Source organism: Trichechus manatus, unplaced genomic scaffold (assembly GCF_000243295.1).
Source record: "Trichechus manatus latirostris isolate Lorelei unplaced genomic scaffold, TriManLat1.0 scaffold00029, whole genome shotgun sequence".
NCBI lineage: Eukaryota > Metazoa > Chordata > Mammalia > Sirenia > Trichechidae > Trichechus > Trichechus manatus.
The window spans coordinates 9,754,354-9,779,471 of record NW_004443965.1 but is presented as its reverse complement, the minus strand read 5'-3'; the positions used below and the strand labels follow the sequence as shown (position 1 = coordinate 9,779,471).

General features: G+C 35.8%; 1 protein-coding gene across 1 annotated transcript in view; it reads left to right on the top strand.

Annotated features, from left to right (window-relative positions):
- ARHGEF28 (Rho guanine nucleotide exchange factor 28) overlaps window positions 1-25,118 on the top strand; it is a 138,408-nt gene that overhangs the window by 34,069 nt on the left and 79,221 nt on the right. The window contains exons 3-8 of the mRNA XM_004374500.2: window positions 2,655-2,935; window positions 11,414-11,621; window positions 14,237-14,348; window positions 18,387-18,429; window positions 21,071-21,194; window positions 21,539-21,671. Coding sequence (XP_004374557.1) covers window positions 2,655-2,935; window positions 11,414-11,621; window positions 14,237-14,348; window positions 18,387-18,429; window positions 21,071-21,194; window positions 21,539-21,671 — 901 coding nt within the window. The remainder of the gene's footprint in view (window positions 1-2,654; window positions 2,936-11,413; window positions 11,622-14,236; window positions 14,349-18,386; window positions 18,430-21,070; window positions 21,195-21,538; window positions 21,672-25,118) is intronic.

Here is a 25,118-nt window from a genome sequence, read left to right as displayed (position 1 = left end):
GCTTTTTACATTAAAAAGTGCCCTCTTTTGGTAATTTTAATACTTTTGGCTTGAATTACACTTTGCCTGATAATCAGGATTTCTTATTGTTTGCATTTGCCTGTTATACCTTTACCCATCCCTGAATTTTTAACCATTTTGAGTCACTTTGCTTTAAAAGTACATCCCTCGTATATTGTATATAGGTGGGACTTACTTTGTAGGCCAAATTGAAAATCTTTTTCTTTTAATAGTTGGATTATGACCATTAACATTTATTGCTAAAACTTATTCCTTTGGTCTCACCTCTGTCATATTATTTTATGATACCATTTTTATGTGTATATGTTATATTTGCTGTTGTTCTTTCCCTTCATGATGTGTTTTCTTTAGTCTTTTCTTTTTTACAATTCCTTTGGTTCTCATTGTACTTGTATCTTTTTACTTTTCGTTTTCTTTCTTAAATTTTTCTGTTTGCATTGTCAGTTTGTAATGGTATTCTTTTCTTACTTATTGCCAATATAAAAAAAGATGAGCTTGCTCAACTTTTCTTTTTTACACTTTCTTCTCTCATTTTTTTAAGTTAGATTATTTCTACTTATTCAAAACATATAACATATAACCAATGATGGAGTTTTCCCCCTTCATTCCCACCTTTGTTTTCGTCTTAGGTCTAAAATTAAATATATTGAATACTCATTCTCAGTCCTTTTGCTGAAATTTCTCTAGTTATTTTTGGTTGGAGAAAGTCAATAATTTAGTAGGTTCCTGAAGAAGTGTTCATGAGTACCAAATTCCCTGAGTTCTTGCATGTTTACAACTGTTTTTCTATAACCTTGATATTTGAATTTAGTGAGGTTAGATATAAAACATTGATTCACACTTTATTTCCTTGAGTTTATAAAAATCTTCTTTCATTGTTTTGTTACTTTGTATGTTACAGCTGAGAAGCCTGATTATCTCACCCTTAATTATCTCACCCTTATAAGTTATTTGGTCTTTTTGCTTGGAACCTGTAGTATTTTTTCTTTACTTTTAAAGTTTAATAGTTTTATTAGACTATGTCTTGGAGTTGATCCCTTTGGGTACTCATAATGCAGTACTCAGTGGGTCTGTTCAATTTGTTGATTAAATTTGTCTCTTATTTAGTGAAAGTTTTCTCAGATTTTGTTTTAAATAATAGTTCTGTTTCATTGTTTTGCTTTTCTCTTTCAGAGACTCCAAGTATGCATATGTTGTTTTTCTGTGCTTATCTATCATTTCAATAAACTTTCTGATCCTTTTTATTTATCTATTTCTTTTTCTTATTATATTCATGCATTTCTTCAGTTCCCCTTATTAAATTTTCATTTGACTTTATTCCTTTTTGGGTGCCTTGTAAAATTTAATCTTTATCTCTCAGATGAGTTTATCTTTTTGTTTCATTTCTTATTCCAATCAACCCTTTTTATTTCTTCTTGTGTTTATTTATGTTTTTCATTTTTGGATTACAAGCTTTTTTTTTTTTTTTTTTAGGGAGTGCAGTGGGGATTTGATCAGCTGAGGCATTCCCACTCCCCTCTGTGGGGTCACTATGAGTTGGAATTGACTTGACGGCAATGGATTACGGGAGGCATTCCCATTTCCTGTTTTTGTGTGATTGTTCTTTATAGATTTAATTACTTTTGCCTGTTTATTTCATGGATTTGAAATGGTTTTCAAGATTTGTGGTTCAACAGTGACCTCTTCTGACCATGAAGTACAGAACATTTTCTCTAATGATGACATTTTCCCTTGGTAGTGGGAAGAGAAGTTGTGTGTTCTTTGATCTAGGACTCTAGATATTCTTCTTACTTCTTTTTCCCTTTACCACCCAATCTCTAAAGGATATTGCTTACTTCTTTTTTACTGTCTTCTCCCCAAAAGCAATGCTCTTTGATGACTGCCACTTCAAATTACAAATACTTTAAGTCCTTTTCTAAAGCAAGTGCTTTGATCCATCAGGGCTCTTTTTCACACATGTAGGGTGGACTTCCTCTTTCCAGTGGTGATTTTTAGATCAATCTTAGGTCTCCCACTAGCTTCCCTCTTTTCTCTGCTGTGCAGATTTTTCTAGACTGCCCTTATTTTCCATGAAGGCTTGTGGTGGGAGCATGAGAGATTGCTTGCTGGAGTTTGATATTTATTTTATCATTTAAAGGTAATATGAGGTTTGGGAAATTTTCTTGCTTCGTTATTCTGAGTGCATGCATTTTATGTAGTTTTATTCATTCTTTTTGTTTGGTAATGATTTGAGGGACTCAGATTTATGCAACCACAGTTACCTTAGTTACCTGGATTTCTATTCCTTTTTGAAAAAAGCTGTCTAATCTTTAGTTTTTCTCTCAAGTATTTAAAATTTTCTCCCTCCTTTTGTGTCAGTGATTCATAAAATGTTAAAAGCATTATCTGTTTCTTAGTTTGTAAGCTTTATGAAACACTCAGTTGGTTTTCTTCCTTTCTGTGGATTATGGGATAGCAACCAACTGAATAAAAACATACCATGAAAGAATTGTATGTTTGTTTACATAAAATAAAAACAAACATGGTAAAAAAGATAAACAGAGTGAAAGGTTTTTAAATTGGGAAAACTTAATTTTTAGCTAAGCCGATCTTTTCTGTTTTTGCTCAGCAAATATTTTTCTTTCAACTAACAGGTTGGTGATTTGGATATGAACTATATTAACATAGAAGGAATCACTGCCAATACCAACCCTGAATCCATAGGTTCCACTCTTGGGCCTCAGAGCTGCAAGAACATCCTTCCTAGTGAAGCCAGCCCTGGTATGTACCCACTAAGGGAAAACAGTGAAGTGACATCAAACATTGAAGCCCAGCAGCGCTTCATATCACCATCTAGTTCATGTGCTTCCAGTTTGAATCTTTCTTTTGGTCTGCATGGATTTGAAAAGGAACAAAGTCATCTGAAGAAAAGAAGGTAAGATACTATATTTTAGAGGGACAAGGTAGAAAATCAAAGAACCTTGTAGTTGGACTTGGAAAATTCTATTTTCTTTTTTATTATGCAATATTACCTTATTTACTTTTATTCCTTCATCAAAATGTTGTCCCCTTTTATGTTCCTGTATTTGATGTGTTGAAAGTAAGACTAAACTGACTGAAGTAAAATAAAGCAAAACCATGATGAGAAACCATTTTATACTTACTAGATTGACAAAATTAGAAAGTCTAACAATACCATGCTTTGGTAAGAATGTATACAGTGGAAACACCTATATATTACTGATAGGAGTGAAAAGTGGTATACTAACTTTGGAAAACAATGTGACATTATATTGTAAAGTTCAACAGGCATATGCCCTATGATCCAGCAATCCCGTTCCTATGTACTCAGAGACATATGCATGACTATAGTGGCAGAAGATAATCCAAATTAGGAATGGATACATAAATTGTGGCGTCATTACACAATAGTATACTGTACAGCAGTGAAAATGAATGAACTGCATCTACATGCATAAATAACATATGCATCTTACAAACATAATGTTGAACAAAAAAAGTAAGCCACAAAATAATTAGATTTCATTTTTATAAAATGTAATATCAATCAGAATTAAACAATTTACTACTATCGGGTGTATACACGTGTTTAAGCTATAAAGAAAAATGAGAAGAAAGGGAAAGAAGTCAAATTCAAGATCATTGTTATGTTTAGTGAGGGATGTAGGGGAATGGGAATGGAAGGGAACATAAAGAGAGCTTCAGTGCTTTGGATAGTGTTCAAGTTTGAAGTTGGGTGGGCTCACAGGTATTTATTTTTATGATCTATAACTTACACTCGTGTTACGTGTATTTTCTTATATGTATAAAATGTTATTAAAAGTGTGGTTTTAATGTATATGATATGATTGCATATATGTATGTGTATCTGTCTGTCTGTCCATTCGTCCATCATCCATCCTGTTGTCTATTTTCCTCAGGGAATAGCCCAGTTTTCACTAATTTCATTTTATTGTGTTGCCCATTTTCTTCAGAAAATAGCCTATTTTTACCTCATCCTAGCTCTAGGGTGATATGCTCATTTTAACACATATAACCATGGTTCAAAGAGTAAATAAACACACATATAAAGGTGTGCGATGTGTGCGTATAAATATCTGTGCATAAATAACCACATAGGTGAATGAGTATTAGCAGAGATTTGATTGTTCAGAAAGAAGAGAAAGGGAAATGAGGTGGCAGTCACTTAGTGCCAGTCATTGTGCTGAGTACTTTGTGCACAAATAGAACAACTTTTTGAAGATGTCAGACTTTTTAAGTGACAGGTTTTGATACCTCGGGGTTATGTATGATACATAAATAATAAAAGATTGTCTATAGATCTGTATTTTGTGAATTATATCATTACTGTAGGTTGAATTGATAGAATATTTTGGGTTTTAGTGTATCTACTTGGAACTGTCAGCTGCTCTGCTAGGACCAGAGGCTGCCAGTCAAGGCAAGATTCTATACGTTTCTGCAAAAATAGATTTAACTGTGTGTGATTAATGCATTCTAGTAGGATCTTAAAGAAGTGTCAGGTTTGCAATCCACCACTCCTCCCCCCACCCCCACCCGCTCCAGGTCTCAAGAGGTAAAATACATTCGTTAGAGGAAGCACTCTAGGGATGTTGCGGTTTTGTTGGGTGCCATTCAGTCTGTTTTCTACTCATAGTAACTCCATGTGACAGAATAGAAATGCCCCTTAGGGTTTTCTAGGCTGTAATTTTTGTGATCTTTATGGAAGCAGGTTGCCAGGTCTTTCTCCCATGGAGCTACTGGGTGAGTTTGAACTGCCAGCCTTTCAGTTAGCAGCGGAACTCTTAATTGTTGGGCCACCACCAGGGCTCCTTTGCTCTAGGCATCTATGGCGGGAAAAGACACAGATGAACTCGTTGTTCTGTTTACACAAATATTCACAGGCTGTCTAAATTATATTTTCTGATCATGGTCTTGCCCAAGTTTAAACATTTCACTGCTAGAGATAGAATTGTGCCTCTTTAGAAAAGCTATTCAGTCTGAGTCAAAGTAATTAGAAGCCTTTGTAAAGGTGTCATAGCTCAGAGAGGAAGACAAAGAAGGAGGAGAAGAAAACCCTCTGACAGTTCCCACTGGCAAACCTTATCTCCTATGCCCCGCCTCTCCTCTGAATTATGTGAGAACGAGGGAGAGGACTTGTAATCCCTGGAAGCCCTGTTTGGCCCTGGCGTGGCAGTGGGACCCTCACTTCATGGGTGGCATGGTGGGAGTTATAACACGTTTGATAATGGATTCAAAGTGAAATGCAGCTAACTCAGTGGTAAGTGAGTAAATAGACCTAGAGACCGGGAACTTCTAATAAAGTGGAATTTAGGGGGCTCACAATAAAAACTCCCCCACACGTCTGTCAGTTTGTCATACTTTGGGGGCTTGCGTGTTGCTGTGATGCTGGAAGCTATGCCACTGGCATTCAAATACCAGCAGGGTCACCCATGGCGGCCAGGTTTCAGCTGAACTTCCAGACTAAGACAGACTAAGGAGAAGGACCTGGCAATCTACTTCTGAAAAGAATTAACCAGTGAAACTTTATGAATAGCAGCAGAACATTGTCTAATACAGTGCCAGAAGATGAGCCCCTCAGGCTGGAAGGCACTCAAAATACGACTGAGGAAGAGCTGCCTCCTCAAGTAGAGTTGACCTTAATGATGTGAAATGGAGTCAAGCTTTCAAGACCTTCATTTGCTGATGTGGCACGACTCAAAATGAGAAGAAACAGCTGCAAACATCCAGTAGTAATTGGAACGTGGAATGTACGAAGCATGGATCTAGGAAAACTGGAAATCGTCAAAAATGAAATGGAACACATAAACATCAATATCCTAGGCATTAGTGAGCTGAAATGGACTGGTATTGGCCATTTTGAATCATGCAATCATATGGTCTACTATGCTGGGAATGACAACTTGAAGAGGAGTGGTGTTGCATTCCTCGTCAAAAAGAACATTTCAAGAGCTATCCTAAAGTACGACGCTGTCAGTGATAGGATAATATCCATATGCCTATAAGGAAGAACAGTTAATACGACTATTTTTCAAATTTATGCACCACCCACTAAGGCCAAAGATGAAGAAATTGAAGATTTTTACCAACTTCTGCAGCGTGAAATTGATGGAACATGCGATCAGGATGCATTGATAATTACTGGTGATTGGAATGTGAAAGATGAAAACGAACAAAGATCAGTAGTTGGAAAATATGGCCTTGATGATAGAAATGATGCCGGAGATTGAATGATAAAATTTTGCAAGACCAATGACTTCTTCATTGCAAATACCTTTTTTCACCAACATAAATGGGGACTATACACATGGGCCTTGCCAGATGGAATACACAGGAATTAAATCGACTATATCTGTGGAAAGAGACAATGGAAAAGTTCAATATCATCAGTCAGAACAAGGCCAGGGGCTGACTGTGGAACAGACCATCAATTGCTCATATGCAAGTTCAAGTTGAAACTGAAGAAAATTAGAACAAGTCCACAAGAGCCAAAGTATGACCTTGAGTATATCCCACCTGAATTGAGACACCATCTCAAAAATAGATTTGATGCATTGAACACTAAGGACCAAAGACCAGATGAGTTGCAGAATGACATCAAGAATGTCATACATGAAGAAAGCAAGAGGTCATTAAAAAGACAGGAAAGAAAGAAAAGACCTAATGGATGTTAGAAGAGACTCTGAAACTTGCTCTTGCAGGTCGAGTAGCTAAAGCAAAAGGAAGAAATGATGAAGTCAAAGAGCTGAACAGAAGATTTCAAAGGGCGCCTGGAGAAGACAAAGTAAAATATTATAATGACATGTGCAGAGACCTGGAGCTAGAAAACCAAAAGGGAAGAACACGCTTGGCATTTCTCAAGCTGAAAGAACTGAAGCAAAAATTCAAGCCTTGAGTTGTAATATTGAAGGATTTTACGGGGAAAATATTACATGACGCAGGAAGCATCAAGAGAAGATGGAAGGAATACACAGAGTCACTGTACCAAAAAGAATTGGTCGATGTTCAACCATTGCAAGAGGTAGCACATGATCAGGAACCAATGGTACTGAAGGAAGAAGTCCAAGCTGCGTTGAAGGCATTGGTGAAAAACAAGGCTCCAGGAATTGACGGAATATCAACTAAGATGTTTCAACAAACGGATGCAGCGCTGGAAGTACTCACTCATCTCTGTCAAGAAATTTGGAAGACAGCTACCTGGCCAACCGACTGGAAGAGATCCATATTTATGCCTATTCCCAAGAGAGGTGATCCAACTGAATGCAGAAATTATCGAACAATATCATTAATATCACACGCAAGTAAAATTTTGCTGAAGATCATTCAAAGGCAGCTGCAGCAGTATGTCGACGGGGAACTGCCAGAAATTCAAGCAGGATTCAGAAGGGGGATGTCATTGCTGGTGTCAGACAGATCCTGGCTGAAAGCAGAGACTATCAGAAAGATGTTTACCTGTGTTTTATTGACTATGCAAAGGCATTCAACTGTGTGGATCATAATAGATTATGGATAACATTGTGAAGAATGGGAATTCCAGGACACTTAATTGTGCTCATGAGGAACCTGTACATAGATCAACAGGTAGTCATTTAAACAGACCAAGGGGATACTGGGTGGTTTAAAGTAAGAAAAGGTATGCATCAGGGTTGTATCCTTTCATCATACCTATTCAGTCTGTATGCTGAGCAAATAATCTGAGAAACTGGACTATATGAAAAAGAACATGGCATCAGGATTGGAGGAAGACTCATTAAGAACCCTGTGTTATGCAGATGACACAGCCTTGCTTGCTGAAAGTGATGAGGACTTGAAGCACTTACTGATGAAGATCAAAGACCACAACCTTCAATATGGATTACACCTCAACATAAAGAAAACAAAAGTCCTCACAAATGGCCAATAGGCAACATTATGATAAACAGAGAAAAGATTGAAGTTGTCAAGGATTTCATTTTTCTTGGATCCACAATCAACACTCATGGAAGCAGCAGTCAGGAAATCAGAAGATGCATTGCATTGGGCAAATCTGCTGTGAAAGACTCCTTTAAAGTATTGAAAAGCCAAGATGTTTCCTTGAAGACTAAGGTGCACCTGACTCAAGCTGTGGTGTTTTCGATTGTCTCATCTGCATGCTAAAGCTGGACAATGAATAAGAAGACCGAAGAAGAATTGATGCCTTTGAATTGTGGTGTTGTAGAAGAATATTGAATATACCATGGACTGAAAAAAGAATGAACAGATCTGTCTTGGAAGAAGCACAGCCAGAATACTCATTATAAGCAATGATGGTGAGACTCTGTCTCACATACTTTGGACTTGTTATCAGGAGGGATTAGTTCCTGGAGAAGGATATCATTCTTGGCAAAGTGGAGGGTCAGTGAAAAAGAGGAAGACCCTCAATGAGATGGGATTGACACAGTGGCTGCAACAGTAGGCCCAAGCATAACAGTGATTGTGAGGATGGAGAAAGACCGGGCAGTGTTTTGTTCTGTTGTGCGTGAGGTTGATATGAGTTAGAAGCAACTCGGTGGCACCTAACAACAACAATAAAAACTGGGGCTAACACATGGACAAAGCGTATTGGGGCCTAAGTTTCTAAGGTTTTAAACAATCTTTCGGTTGAAAGTAAAACATGCAAAAAATGTAACCATTATATTATTAAATGAATAGCTGTTTTGAGAAGTCATGAAGAGGGAAATAAGCAATACAACATCTGTTTTTAAAAATGTACAACAATAAATTAGGCGATAGAAGGCAAGTGTTTGTTTAGTTCTAAAACTTGTAGTTTTCAAACCTTTTTTTGTTTTACCGCAATCCACAGAAAGAAATGCATGTCATACCTTCAACTGTCTCTTCCGGTACATGCACATACTAGATTTAAACAAAAGTTTTATGAAATAGTATGTGGAATATAGTCTGACAGTTTCTATACTGTATTATTTTACAAGAAACTTCTGGTCAAAACCTACCAAATTTATTTCATATTTCACTAATGAGATCTTGAGAAACACTATTGTAATACAAAAACCTAGAGATAATCATGAAGAATATCGTCTATAATACCAAGCAAGTAAGTTAGGTTAATAGCTTAATAAAAAAAGTAGTGGCCCAATTTGAATAAATAAAGAAATATTTTTAAGTATAGTATGCAAAATAAAATAATGCTCACTTAGTATTTCTAGGTTGTGTTCATAGCGATGGAGAAATGCTGTATGTAAGTGGAAAGGCTTGTGTTAGAATAGGATATTATTGCCGGCAGACAAGCATTTAATGAACTAATTTTCAGTAGTACGATAGTCACAAGTTGAAAGACAAATGTAGCAGCACAAGACATCGTAAAGCCTTTGACACCCCTTGAGGTCTCCTTCTACCCTCAGAGGATCGTTGAATTAGGAAACTACGTTAAAAGAAAAAAAAATGCACAGAAAAAAACAAAAAAACAAACCTGTGGTAATCTAGTCGAGTCTGACTCACAGCAACCCTATGGGACAGAGTAGAACTGCCCCATAGGGTTTCCAAGGAGTGGCTGGTGGATTCAAACTGCTGACTTCTTGGTTAGCAGCCGAGCGAGCTCTTAAACCAGTGTGCCACTAGGGCTCTGGAAACTACATAGCACCTTAAAATATTTGTAATTAAATTACGATAAAAGCAAAAGCACCAACCTCTGCCAGAAAGGTTTTCTAACACTAAACTTCAGTCTTTTATGAGAAGTAATTTGATGGACTCCAAAATATTTGGGTTTTGAATGCAGATAAAGTGTGAAATCCACTTCTGTTTTGCTTTTCCTCCTCAATGCCCTTGATGAGTCTTTGAACTAGGAAACTTCACTTTGGAAATCCTCAATGATGCCAAATATAATCTTTATTTACTGCCCCATTTGCTGGTGCCCAGGAGTGTCTGTGATTCAAGGATTACACATTGATGTAACTGTTCGCATTAGAGGTGTGTATAATAAGACCTCTGCTGAAAGAGTCATATGACTTATTAAATTGATACTCTGTGGCCATTAAATAAGGAGTCCTGGTGGTGCAGTGGTTAAAGTGCTTGGCTGCTAACTGGAGGGTCAGCGCTTGGGGCCCACCAGCTGCTCTGCGGGGAGAAAGATGTGGCAATCTACTTCTGTAAAGATGACAGGCTTAGAAACCCTATGGGGCAGTTCTACTCTGCCCTGTAAGGTCTCTATGAGTTGGAGTCGACTCCACAGCAGTGGGTCTGGTTTTTGTTTTTTGTTCTGGTGATTAAATAGCCTATGATTCTTTAATAAAAATAACCCAAACAGATTAATTCAAGGTTTCATTTTTCTGCTTCTTTATATTTCAAATAAAGACAGTTTCATTGTGTTGTGATTAAAATTTTAATTTCAGACTGGTAACAACCAATGAAAAGTACATTTAATAATCCACCATGCCTGTGAAAGAAAGCTGTTGGCCTAGAAGTCTGAGTGGTTCAAAATGTAAATGTTGTAGAATGAACCTGGAATGTGAAAGGTCAAATTCTTTCCTTTTAGTTTTATAGTTATGAAAATTAAATGAGGAAAAAAAAGCGGTAGTTGAGGAGAATCACCACCTGTTTCTGGGGTGGATTTCTCATAGGAATTGTTTTTAAAAAAGTCTCTAAAAATAATAATCTAACACGGCATGTTTGGAAGCTCATACATCACTCATTTCTGACCTGTGCCTTGATAACAGCTCTGAGGTGTGACCTTTGCAGGGCTCTCCTTACGTTTGCCTGGGTCCAACGGAGCTATGCTGCTGAGGGACAAAGGAGAGAAGGCCACAGTGCATACTTTCACATGCGAATTCTCCCGAGAGGAGGCTATGTCCAAACAGCCAGTAGCTCTGTTTCATCTGCATTTAAATATCGGAAGGGTAACTGTTTGGAACTTGTAATAATTACTTTTACAAAATAGAAATTGAGGATAGTACTAACTCAAACCAGCTTTTGTTTCTTAGAGTACTTGAAATAGTTTTTGCTAGGAAGAAAGGTTCATTTGAGGAGATTTAATTTTTTTTTTTTAAAGAGGAGATTTAGGAAGAGAAAAAAATAAAAATGACTTAAATATAAATTTCTTTGGAAATAAACTGAGTATTCTTTGCACTTCGCACCAGTGAGAGGATTTAAATTCAGAAAAATAGAAACCAATGACTCACTCGATTATCCATCCATCCATCCATTCATCCCTCCATCCATCCCCCCACCTATCCACCCATTCACCACCCAACCATCCATCCATCCACCCATCCACCCATCCACCCATCCACCCATCCACCCATCCATCCATCCATCCACCCATCCACCCATCCACCCATCCACCCATCCATCCATCCATCCATCCATCCATCTGTATAATTTACTTAATTACTCTGTGCTTTAGTTCTAGCCTTGATGCTTTGGATGCTGACAGTGAAGGAGAAGGACACTCTGAGCAGTCCCACATTTGTTACACTCCAGTGTCCCAGAGTTCCTCAAGAACTGGGATTCCTAGTGGTGATGAATTGGACTCTTTTGAGACTAATACTGAACCAGATTTTAATATCGCCAGGGCTGAATCACTTTCTTTTTCAAGTAATCTGCAGTCAAAGGTATTTTTATGACTATTAATTCTGTTAATTATAAGTGTGGAATATATGTTGTCTAATATAGTTGTCTAAATCTATCCATCACTGTCTGAAAGATAAATTATGCTTTATTCATTTGTGTTAACTATATTTTTTGGAGATCCATGAGAGGTCTAGTTGAGTGTTTCTTTTTAATCTTTCTGACTCTATTTTAATTTGTATAGACCTTACTCATAAAAGCTGATTTATATATGTTCATTAATTCATCACAAGTTCATATAATCTTTCAAATACTTGCAAAAATTTTGCCATTTTATACAATAATTTCTGTCATCATCCCAAGGGAGAAAAACTGGTAGTATTAAATGAGTTTGAGTTCTCAAGCTTGCTTTGCTCACATCCGCATTTTTATTTGACCCAGATGATGAGGTAAATAATGTTAGTAAGGCATAGGCGAAGTTTGTTGACCATTCCTGGCTGTGTGACCTAACCTGGAACACCGTAAACTTTGTCAAGTTTTCCATAAAAGCCAGGTTTTCTGTTGTTGGCCATTTCGTATTGGAATTTTATTTTGCTGTGGTTGTTTCTTAAAAAAATAAGTGAATTTACTCCTCTAATCTTGCTGAGAAAGCCCTATTGTTTTTGAACATATGTTTTCGTTCTATTTGATTTATATTATTGTCTACTTGTTTTCTTGTAACATGACTTTACTACTGTAAAACAATATATGCTATGCCAAAACTCCTCTTACTACAAACATATGGTTATTATAATAATGCCTTATTTTTGGAGCATGTCCTACAATATACAAAACATGTTTTAAGTATGTAATAATATATTATTTTCTCATAACTCATCTGCGACATAGGAAGTGCTTTTATTTTATTTTACTTTGAGCAGATGAGGTTCCAAATGAGGTTCCAAATGTTAGATGTCTTGTCCAGGCTGCCCAGGCTTAGTAAAAGAGTCAGAACTCAAATCCAGGTCTTCTGACGGCAGGTCCTGGATCCCTTCCCTCAGCTCTGAAGCCTGTAGAGCTGTCATCATCTTTTAAACCTCAAGATCATGTGATAGTTTTGGAGACTCAGAAATGGGCATGGTTGTTAATGTAGATACTTCTTAGTTTTGCATCTTGAATGAAATTATTAAAAAGTCAACATTACTTGGAGTGAAAAAGTCATTCTTTGCAAAACAGTTCCATGTTGTTTACTTTTAAGAAGAATCAGGCCTATAAAATATATCTTGCCTTGCCTCTGTAATTACCTAGTGTAACTTTTTGCTTAAGGGTTCTGGACAATTTTCAAAATCTCATTATCATGAACAGTGATTACCATATTTGACTTAAATGTAGAAGGTGGCATTTGGCTAAGTCGCTTTGTGGCCAGGTCACTGTTGGGGCTGTAGGACAGCTCAAACTGGCCTTTCTGATATGGATTCCAGGCTCTGAGGATGTGGTGGGGATGGGGGTTGGGAAACCATGCTCCCTGACAAGACAGTAGGGAGCCACTGCCCAGGGCCCTTTGTAGCAGGGTCATTTTTCTGCTCTTTACTTTCCCCCAAGCTCTTTAAGTAAACCGGTGAACTTAGGGCAACTGTCTGTTTTCACTTAAGGGAACAGAAGAGGCCAGAGATTGTGAAGGACAGTCACTGATAGCTTAATTTTAGTAACAAATTTTGCATTATTTTCCTTTAGCGCTAACCTTAAGTGGTATCTTGAAAATGAATGGATGAAATCAATCCTAAAGCCACTAGGCATCTTAGCGATGGCAGTTGGGTACCATGAATGGCTTTAAGAGAGATCTGTTGCATTTTCGTTTAAATTTTCTAGAGCATATTAAAAAAATACATTTCAATCCTTCTACATTTAATAATCTTAATTTTTTACGTGTATTGCTAGTATAATAATAGAAATAATATATAAGTGGAAAAACAGGAACAAAAATGGAAAGTCATTTAAAAGGAATAAAAATAAAGACAAATCAATGATATTCAAGCATTATCCCAGAAATAGCTAGATGGAAGGTCTATTGAACAATGAGCACAGACTAGAAAGATCTGTGTATTGATCTGATATGTCTTTCCCAGAAACTGCAACTAAGAGTATAAATTTAAATAGTATACATTTAAAATAGCTGTTTGGAGGTTTAAAAAATTCTGATAATTGTAAATGGCTATTCCTTTACCTTCTAATAACCTTTAAGTATAGAGATCTCAGTTAATAGCATACAATTTTGTCTAAATGCTGTTTCATTACTGATATACAGTATTGAACAACACCAAAATAACTGATAACTCAGGTTAAAAAAAACAGTCAAACTCATTGCTGAATGTACAGAGAAAATGTCATTTGACTTAATATTTCACTTTTTGTCAACCTGGTTGGAATGTCACAGTCACATCCTAAAGTATATATAGTAACTATTCCCAAAAGCTCAAGTTTACTAAAGCATTAAAAAGACAATAACATTTTAAAAGTTGTGAAAGGCAAAAGAAAACAAATATTTGATAAGATTGTATCAGAAATGTTCAGGTTGAATATTCTTCCAAAGATATTGATTTTGTAACATTCATAGTGAACACATACTTCCAAGTCTTATGTAGAATTTTTTTTTTATTAACCTCTTTATGATCTCTTTTAGGAATCATTGCTTTCTGGAGTCCGATCGCGTTCTTATTCCTGCTCATCACCCAAAATTTCTTTAGGAAAATCTCGGGTGGTGCCTGATTTTACAGTATGCAATTCAAGTGAAGGTAGGCATTATTTGCCATTTGGCTTTGAAAGCATTCTATTCCAGGGTAGACTTTCAGTTAGTGAAAGTACATAATATATACTAGAGCAGTAGGTCAGAATTTTCAATTCAATCTTCATAATTTATTTTTCTAAGCTTAGCAACATCCTTGTGTCATTGGATATCAGTCAAGTTATTGATTTGATTTTGATGAAATTACAAATATATGCACACCTCTCTATTGCTTTGTTCTTTGAATAAAATGTTTTCCTGAAGGCTAATGTAGATTAAAATTGGTTCTAGATATCTTATTGTGAGGTCTTTAGAGGATTTTATTTAAGTAAATTATAAAAAATTTACTTCTATATATAAATTTCTGAAATAAATTAGCACTGCGAAATGAATTTCCTTCCTTTCTTCCTTTTTTTTTAGCGAGTGACTTTGGAGAGTTGGAATAACAGAAACATGAAACAATAGGAAACATTCAAACAATATTTGAAGCACAAGTAAACATATCTCAACATTTTTTTGGCAATGTAAACAATCAGAAATGTAACTTTTATATAATAAACTTTTAATTGAACTATAGCATATATACACAAATCATCATTGTACAGCTTGATGAATTTTCAAAAGTTAGTTCATATGAAGAAATAGAACAATTATAAGCAACTCAGAAACTGCCTTGTATGCCCTCCCAATCACTACCTGTTTCCCACTTTATTTTGAAATGTAGTTATTTTATACTTTCTGTAAATAATACTGTCATATAATACACCATTATATAATAATTATGTTTAAGAGCGTATTAGGATATATCCTTCCCAATCTTTAATAATAGCATTATAACAAAAAGTCTTCTCAATATAGTAAATATTATCTTTCTTGATTCTTATCCAGAGAATCTTAACAGACTCAAAAAGCAAGAAATGTGCTTAGGTATTCTCAGCTTCCCAAAATAAAATATTTAAAATAGGCTTTCTTTTACTCCTTCCTCCTCCTTCTCCTTCTTTTTCTTATTCTTGCATATTACCTTATTATTATTATAATTTTTGCATTTTTTATGCCATATGGATCAAATGTTGAAACTATAGCCTTTGTGCTTAGAACTACCATCCTAAAACAATGACTTGTATGTGGAAGATGGGCAATAATGTTTGTTGAATAGATATAGTAGACAAAATATAAAAAATACAAAACAAGTGCTACCAAATGTGAGTTTTCTTTCCCCTGTTTTGTGGGAAGTGATATTGGAAGAAGAGAAAGCAAGACTGGTAGTAAATGTGTAAGTTTTATTTTTGAAGTGGGGACATGGAGAAAAGACCAAGAGAAAATAAGACAGCATACAGCTACCTTGGGAGGAAAGGAAAAGGAAGATGCTTTGCATTTACCCTGGATTTTTCTTGTTATACCATGGGTCTTTCTAAGGTCTTCAGGTCTCTCTAAGCTTAGTTTAGGTTGAGATTCCTTTGTATGGCAGTTTGCCACCCTTTCACTGAGCAGTACTGTTAAGTTTGCACTGTAATTGATGGGAAAACACTGAGATCTTCTGTGCAGTTTGCAGATTGGTGGCCTTGCCTCTATATCTGTGATGTCCTTGATTTGTAAGTCAGAGTTTGGAACTGTTGACCAGATGACAAAGAGGAAATTGATTATTTATAAGAGAAAAGAGCCCTGACTTAGGTATTTTGTAATGAGTAAGGGTGGGTATCTTTGCCTTGTATACAATCTGTAAATCTTTGCTTTGGAATTGGAAAGAATAAAGAGATGACATCAATACCTTTGGTTTTTCTATGAATAAAACCTTATCTTTTGACAGTATATTTAAAGACACAGCTATATAAATGAAGTTTAATACTATCCAGAAGGTAAGAATTGTAACCAGGTAATTTAGGCTGAGGCTACAAACTAAATGTACAAAGATGCCTGTATTCTAATGCATAGGTCAGTATGGTTGCAAATGTCCAGATTGATACCATTAAAAAAAACAAACTTGTTGCCATTGAGTCAATCCCAACTCATAGCGACCTGATAGGACAGAGTAGAACTGCCCCATAGGGTTTCCAAGGAGTGGCTGGTGGATTCGAACTGCTGACCTTTTGGTTAGCAGCTGTAGCTCTTAAGCACTATGCCACCAGGGCTCTTGATACCATTTAGATCAGTCAAAAACCATGGACTGTGTAGAATAAATTAACTCCTATTGAAGAAGGAATAATTTTCACTACTTTTATGTCGTCAAAACATAGATGTGAAAGCTTGACTAGTTCAAAGTTATTTCTAATGTTTCATTGCTTAGTTTGTATCGATCACTCAGAAGTAAATTGACATTTGTGTTGTGTAAATCCTTTTTTCATGAGTTTTCAGTAGTCCTAAAAATTCTATTTAAACGGAGTCCAAGTATCCTTTCGGATTCATATATATGGGCTGTAATACAAATATACAAAGATAGGATGCACTTTCAGTCTTTATTCCTATTTGTGTTGTTCTTCCTTCTTTGTCACCTCCATAGGTTATTATCATTTCTCATACCTTTTATCTATCTACCATATTTTTACACAAATAACATGAACTTCTATGTTTGTTTGCCAACTGTGCCCTCCCTGCTGCAACATATTTTTGTAAGCACTGTGCTAATTTTTTTTTTTTTTTTTACAGCAACATGTGAAAAAAAATGACATAGTGGAGCTTATGAAAATCCCTTGCGAGGGGAGGGAGCAGTTGGCAAACAAAGAAGGCACGTGTTATTTGTGTAAAAATTCAGTATCTGAAGAGTACAGTGGTGGCAACTTTATTGCTTAATGCTCATACATAACACAAAATCCAATCCTATAATTCCCTTTGGTACATTTTGAGTTGAGATAGAAAGAAGCGTTGCCAATATTGAAATGGTATCCATAGTCTCACCAAGATGACAAAAGGGACTGTACATTTAAGAATTTGAGAAGTGAAATAAACATATTTTTAAAGTTATTGTGAACTGATGGATAGAATCCTATTAGACTTTGCCCAGTTGCCTAGGTTGTGCTCTATCCATATTGTATAATCCAATTGATTATTTTGTACACATGGCTTATTCCCTTTGTACCTCAGCCTATTTAAAATACAGATAATGATTTCTGCTCACTAGTTAATTTGAAAAACACTCAGTAATGGCTATAAAATAAAGCCTTCAACTTCTTCAAAATAGGTTTTCTATTAGGTACAAGACAGTATTAGGGTCAACATTAATACTTATACATTTTGGGAAATATTTATTTATTGTTTTTCCTCCTGATATATTTGGCTCATCCCCCTTTGCAACCTAGTTTTGCCTCTTCACTGTTCTGGATTGTAATGGTAAAGAATTTGTCCCTGCTCTGTAGATGGCGTGCTCCTCCACAGTGGCCGTTCCCTCCTTCAGTCTCTCTCACTGTCTAAGTCAGTGTCTCTGCTTCATCCCTGTAGTAAGTACTCCAGTTCCAGAAACAAGATGGCGCTAAGCTGTTTGCATGAGCTAGCCTCTTCCAGGCCCCCACAAGTCCAATGGGAAAGGTGGTTCGTTCTCTGTTTCCCATGAGCCACAAAGCACACCTCTGAACTGGCTGCTGCTAGGATTTTATAAAGGCATTGCAGCTATATTAAAATGACCTCTTCATTATGCTGGCCTTTAAGACTTTTCCCTTGAGCTTCCTAAAAAGCAGCTAAGATATTTATTGATTCTCTGTGTTGGGGAATTAGTGTTATGAATAAAGTAAGAAACTCTGGTGAGAAATTCCAAAAAAGCAGAACTAATTTCCTGCACTTCTGAAAATATTTGCTGCCCCTTGCTGATGCTGACTCAGTTCGTGAAATCATTAAATGTTGCCATGGTTTGACTTCCCTCCTTCCAGCTTCAAACTATGCAAAGTGATAAAGATATCCAGAGCAATGTCCCATTTTTCTAAAATTCTTGTTTTCTCATTATTTTCTAACTGATGGTGTGCATAATGATAAAACATGGTTGAGTGTGTGCATTTCAGACTCACCTACGACTGCTAGCTTGTCTGCCTGAGTTTTCATTTTCTTGTTCTGTGTCTTGTAGAGCAAAGAGCTTACAGCTTACCGGAGCCACCAGGAGAAAAAAGGTATTTTCACTATTACAAATTTGCTGAGGAACTGCTTGATCGTTTGCACATTACATGTGCAAATTTGAACATATGAACATGTGCATATCATTTTTTGATACCTGTGTCACTAGTTTATGAGTTGTTTCTATGTAATGAGCCTGCCTGGAATACCTTGCGTCCTCTGGCATCCATGTCAGTGTGGATCGGCCAGCCCTCTCCTTTCAGCCCCTGGGTTTGTAGGCTTTAGAACTGGGAACAGGGCTGTTCTGTTTTGGGTCATTTTCAAAGCTAAACACCTTCAAGTTTATAAGACCAAGGGAGAGCAGTGTGAGGACCACCTACTTTTGAGATGCAACAGATATTCTATAGGTCTGTCTGCCGTGATAAGACAACTTACTATAGTAACAGGCCCCTAAGTTGTCAATTATAGAAAGTGCCTGAACATCTGTGCTGCTTCTCTTTATGGATATTGCTTTGCAGTGTCAAATTTTGAAACAAAGAATAAACAATGCAGAAGGTACTTTAAGCAACACAAGTTTTCTGGTTGATACGTAGACTTGAAAGCTTCAAAATGAAGCTTCTGTTTTTTCTTAGACGTAACATTGTTGCTATGGCAAAATGTGGGAAGTTGACTAGTGAGTGAGCATGATTGTTGAGTTCTGTTGGTCTGTAATTGCTTATGAGTCACACTGTGAAATAGCCCTGGGACTGCCAAAGCCTGTGCAAAACAGCATCGGGAATGGCATAAATGTTTGGCTTTAAGATGCAATACAAAAAAGAGGAAAATGGCTTTTCATTTTGGTGGTAGTAATGATAAAACTCTGAAACCTTTTAATATATAGATTAAGGCAGACTGTTTTGTTTTAAATCTTGAATAAAGGTATCAATAAGAAAAAGCTTCCTTTTGTTCATTCCTATTTTTATTGAGACCAAGATAGGAACTTTCTAATGGTAAAAATAGAGGAAGACTAAGAATGCCCTTTAAGGATAGAATAATGATGGAGATAACCTCATGATGATGATGATGATAGCAAGAGCACCAGTAAATGACATTTATTGAATGCTTTTATGTGCATATTACTGTTTTCAGCACCTTGTATTTATTACCTCACTTAAGTGATTTACTTTCTAATTCTGGAATTTGCTAATCATCCTGGTTGTCATTTTGATTTGCCATCTTCCCCTTGTCTTCTTTTTAACAAATTGGAGAAGTAATGGACTGATTGTAAAGATTTAAAAAAAAATAAAAAATATCTGTTTGCTCGTAGGAGAGGCATTTAAGACTGGAGGAGCCAGCTTCATAAGCCTATAAAATGCTTTAACTTGGATGGGATGTGTAGGGAGCACCTCTTTCTCTCTTATTCCTCATTCCCTATCACTCAATCTGTTTTTTTTTTTTTTCTTTCTTTCTTTCTGTTCTGTAATCTCTCTTGGTCTACATCCTGTGAGCGAGCATCTGACTTTCTCAGTCAATATCCATTTTTGTATTTAGTAAAGTAGATCATCCATCTTACCTCTGTATTCCTGACATCTTTTTAGATATGACAGTAAGATCCTCTACCATACCTGATGCTTTGTTTTCTCATGCTTTATGTAGTATTTACTAGGTTCTGTAGGGCGTGTCTTCTTTGGAATTGTTATTTGTACTTATTACTTAATTTCTGTAAAAGGAAGCAACTGGCTAAAAAAGGAGCCCACTCCAGATCTTGTAGGCTCATTTCAGCAGACACTAACTACATCTATCCAATTTCTTAAAGATTATATTGCATGACTCAGTTATGCTATTGCCACCATCTGTCTTAAATCTCTTACATCTATTACCTTCTGTATTTTTAGAGACCTGAGCATCTGAGTATTAAAAGAAGATCCTTCTGTCACAGTTGCCATTTTGAATAGTGGGAACTTCTTTTAAGTCCTTTTAACCTCAGATCATTTAAAAAATAGAAGGTAATAAATGTAATAGATAGAAGGATTAAGATATTGAGGATCCATATTCTTAAAAATATTTTAAATATCTGTTTACATATTGAGAAGGTAGTATCAGAAGGCTTTCTGAAGAATGGGGCTTAGAAAACTTTATTCTGAGTGATTTCCATTGGTCATGAAACTGATAATAGAGATTAGGATATTGTCCTGGGATGTTGGCAAGAGGCTAAATTAATTTTTTTCTAGATTTTTATGAATTGGAAAGCTACTTAAATTCTAATATGAAATCAGTTGAGGATTTTCTCTTTTCAGGTATTGCCTAAAGTACCTAATTATTATGTAGATGAATACAATATAGTTAAGTTAGATTTGAAACATGGACTCAAACAGCCGCCTACATTTGCCCAGAATATTTTTATAGTGAAATTATAAGTCTAGGATTTGCTTTCTTTCCTCAATTTTTTTTTAATGAAAAAATTCAAATATATAGAAAAGGTTAAAGAATTATATACAGAATACCTATTTCCCACTACCTAGGTTCTACAGTTGTTAACACTGTATGATATTTGCTTTATAACATTTCTATCCACTTATCCATCTATCTGTAAGATATATTTTAGTAGTTTCTATCTTTATCATTAAAACAACCATTAAAACCTGAAAAAATATATTTGTTGTTCTTCGCACCTTTTTTTAAGTCCTGTAAGCCATGATAACAGATTCTTGTTTGTAGGATTCAGGAAGAAGAATGGGACAAATACATTATACCTGCCAAACTGGAGTCTGAAAAATATAAAGTGAGCCGAACTTTCAGCTTCCTCATGAATAGAATTAATAGCCCTCGGAATAAATCTAAGGTAATAAGGATTCTGCATCTATTTTCCATAAAACAGAGATGGCTCAATTTCTCAGCGATTAATATGGTTTCCACTTTCTCTTTAGTATCACTTATCTTAGAGTTTATATACACATATTTGAAAAGCTCTGTATATCTTACGGAATGTTGTCCAAGTCATTAGAAATATTAAGACAATTGCATCTTGGGGAGTATTATATTTTGAAGTTAGTGTACTCCTTTTTTGCAGTCCTTGTATTATAATAGTAAGTGTAGAGATTTTGCTTGTGTAACTTCTGTAAGATTAGCTCACAACATTCTTTCTCATTTTCCCCCACTTTCCTGCTGCTGCTGCTGTATCTGAAGATGAAAAACAAGGATGCCAAAGAGAAAGAGAAACTGAGTCGGCATCAGTTTGTCCCTGGAACATTCTCTGGGGTTCTGCAGTGTTTGGTTTGTGATAAAACGCTTCTGGGGAAGGAGTCATTCCAGTGTTCCAGTAAGTTCTCGGTTCTCATGTGTGCTGTTTTTGTGCTTTCTCTCTCCAGACAGCAAACTCCCTGAGAAGAGGATCCATTGCTAAACACGTTTACATGTTTACATAAACCTTTCCAGTGCTGTACATCTGATTTAACAACTTACCAGCCTGTGACTGATAATGGCTAGAGTTGGTGCTTTGTGTCCACAAGTGTTATCCTTCCTATAACTCATACTTGTATACCTCACTACTAGATGTCTCCACGTGCATATCTAAATAGCATCTCAAATGTAACAAGTCTAAAACTGAGCTCCTGATCTCCCCATCCTGTGCCCACCTAAAACCTGAGCCTCTCAGTTAATGGCAGCTCCATCATTCCAGCCAGATGCTCTGTGAAGAATCTCAAAGTCTGTATTACCTTTCTTTCTCTCACATCCCACATTCAATCCATCAGCAACCCTCTTGGCTCTATCTTCAAAATATATATAAAATCCAAACACTTCTCACCCCTGCCAGTGCTATAAATGGATCTTTAGTCCACAAGTTTTTAGAAGTTTTAAGATTTACATTTTTTTTTCTTGGGTGAGGAGGGGGAGAGATGTTGATGGTTTAAAATTGGTTATTAACTTTACATTTTTTACATCGGGTAAGAGAATATGACATGCACTATCTCGCAGTTTTTGGTAAATAATCCTGTTCCATAGGTGTATTTTTATTTTTAATTGTAAAGTTAACGTATCTGATCTTAAAAACATGGTATGATATAAATCATTATATAGATAGTCAAAATCCCAGTGTCCTTATTCTTTGTATTTTTTCTTTGTTAAAGTCTGAGTGAGTTGCTAGTTTTCCATAAAAATGGTATTTATATAAAATTTTTCTTGTTTATTAGTAAGTTTCACTTATTTTGATGTTACATTATTTGTGCACATTTCACAAATCATGACTTCATTGCACATTGTCACTTTCATCAACATAAAATTATCCTTTTAATGTCATTTAATGCTTTTTGCATTGAATTTATACTTAAAATTAATATTCTTTTTGCTTTCTTTTTGTTTGTATTTTCTTTAACTATTTGTGTTTTTTTGATTTGAGGTGTGTGTGTCTTTAATTTAGCTGTTGATAACCTGTAATGTAACTGAAAGATCTTGTTTTAAAACAGGCAGTTTTTCTCATTTATGTTTAATGTTATGTCTATCAACTATCTTTTATAGTTCCTTGCTATTTCCCTTGATATTTGGTTTTAGCAATTTAGATCATGTATTGGTTGTTTTTATCTCTTCTAGGGAGTTAGAAAGAATATGACTTTTAAATACCTACTAATGATCACTTTAAGGCAGTGTAAGGCTAATAATTTTTTGTTATTGTACTTTAGATGAAGGTTTACAGAACAAACCAACTTCTCATTAAAGAGTTAGTACACTATTGTTTTATGACATCGGTTACCAACCCCACTACATATCAACACTCTCCCTTCTTGAACTTGGGTTTCCTAATCCCAGCTTTCCTGTCCCCTCCTGCCTTCTAGTCCTTGCCCCTGGGCTGGTGTGCCCCTTTAGTCTGATTTTGTTTTATGGGGCTGTCAAATCTTTGGCTGAAGGGTGAACCTCAGGAGTGACTTCATTACTGAGCTAAAAAAGTGTCCAAGGGCCCTACTCTTGGGGTTTCTCCAGTCTCTGTCAGGCCAGTAAGTCTGTTCTTTTTTTGTGAGTTAGAATTTTGTTCTACATTTTTTCCAGCTCTATCTGGGACCCTCTACTGTGATTCTGTCAGAGCAGTTGGTGTTGGTAGATGGGCACCATCTAGTTGTACTAGACTCAGTCTGGTGGAGGCTGTGGTAGTTGTGGTCCATTAGTCCTCTGGATTAATCTTCCCCTTGTGTCTTTAGTTTTCTTCGTTCTCCCTTGCTCCTGATGGAGAAGGCTAATAATTTAATACTCTTTTTTTTCCCTTTTATGCTTACCCTTTTTTCCCTAGCCTCTGTTAATGTAATCTAAATTTTGGGACCCAGATCATCATTAAGTTATTATTTTTACATGATATGTTTAATATTTTAAGAAAAAAATTCTATTTCATGAATAATTTGACATTTGTTTTCAATTCTGTGATTCTACTTACAGCCATTTTTTAAGATGTGTTTTTTGCTTATCTGGTTTCAAAGCTTACTGTTGCTTCTTCTTCTTCTTCTTTTTTTTTAACTACTGCTGATCCATTCTTGAACTTTTAATTTTGATTCAGCACGCAATATGCTAGAACAGGATTTCAGGTAATTTTTTTTTTTTCCACTGAGGTGATTTGTTTTCTAAAACCTTGTATATCTAAGAGTATATCTTCCACAAAAGAACAACAACTTAACAGACTAATTAAATTCTTGGACCAAAACCTTTTTCCCTCAAAGATCTATGAATCATGGTCCATTACATTTGGGCATTAAATATTATAGTAGAGAACACTGGGTCTTGCCTGACCTTATTCATTTGTTTATAACTTGCTTTTTCTGCCTAAATGCTTAAGGTGTTTTTCTTTTAATTTTTTAATCATAAGAATATTGTCAAGATATGTCTATAGAATGGATGTCATTTAATTATTTTTCCTAGAAAATGGTGAGATGTTTTGATTTGCCCTCTTTTGGGTTCTTTTTCAGCTTTATAAAGTTTTTGTCAGTTGTAACTTGAACTGTTGCTCCTGATCTGATATTTTAAAATTTCTTCCTTAGAGAAATGTGATCTCTGCTATCTCTTTTCTTTATATGACATCTTGTAATTTATAGTTATACCTTCTTTTTCTCTAAATTCTGAAGGGAATCTTTCATTCATATCACTGCTTTGATATTTTTGTCACACTGATTTCTTCTCAATTCAGTTTAAATTCTGCTCTTATCCTTTTGTCTTCCTTGGATTCCATTCTCATCTCACAAAGCTGCGTTTTCATCTCATCTTGTTGCCTGTTGTCATATCCTGTTCTCCCTTCACGGTGTTTTGGTCCTATTTTATTGACAGAGGTCTTGTGTTGCTTATAGACAACACGTTTCAGTTATCTAGATTTTACTTCTGTATTTCTAGATTTAATAATGTTCAGGACCTGCATTCCCTACAAGTTCTCAGTATAACTTTGCTCTGTGGTATCTTGTAGCTTCTGTTTTTCCTTTTCCTTTCATTCACTCATCCTGGAGTGAAGAGAGAACCTTCTGATTTCCATGTCTGCCACCAGGGCTGGTACCTGGATTACCCTCAGCTCTGAATATTGGCATTTGGATTGTTGAAAAATGCCTCTTCAGACTATAGCTGGAGGACAGTTGTTGAGCTCACTTTCTGCCCAGTTCTCAGGGGGTTGTAAGAGCTTATCTATGTGGCTTTGATGGACCTAATAGAATGAACGAAATCTTCTATCCTCTACTGAAGGATTCTTTCTAATGAAGTTTCTGGTAAACCACAGGTTGTTGCATCTAAGATACTGTGTGGGGGG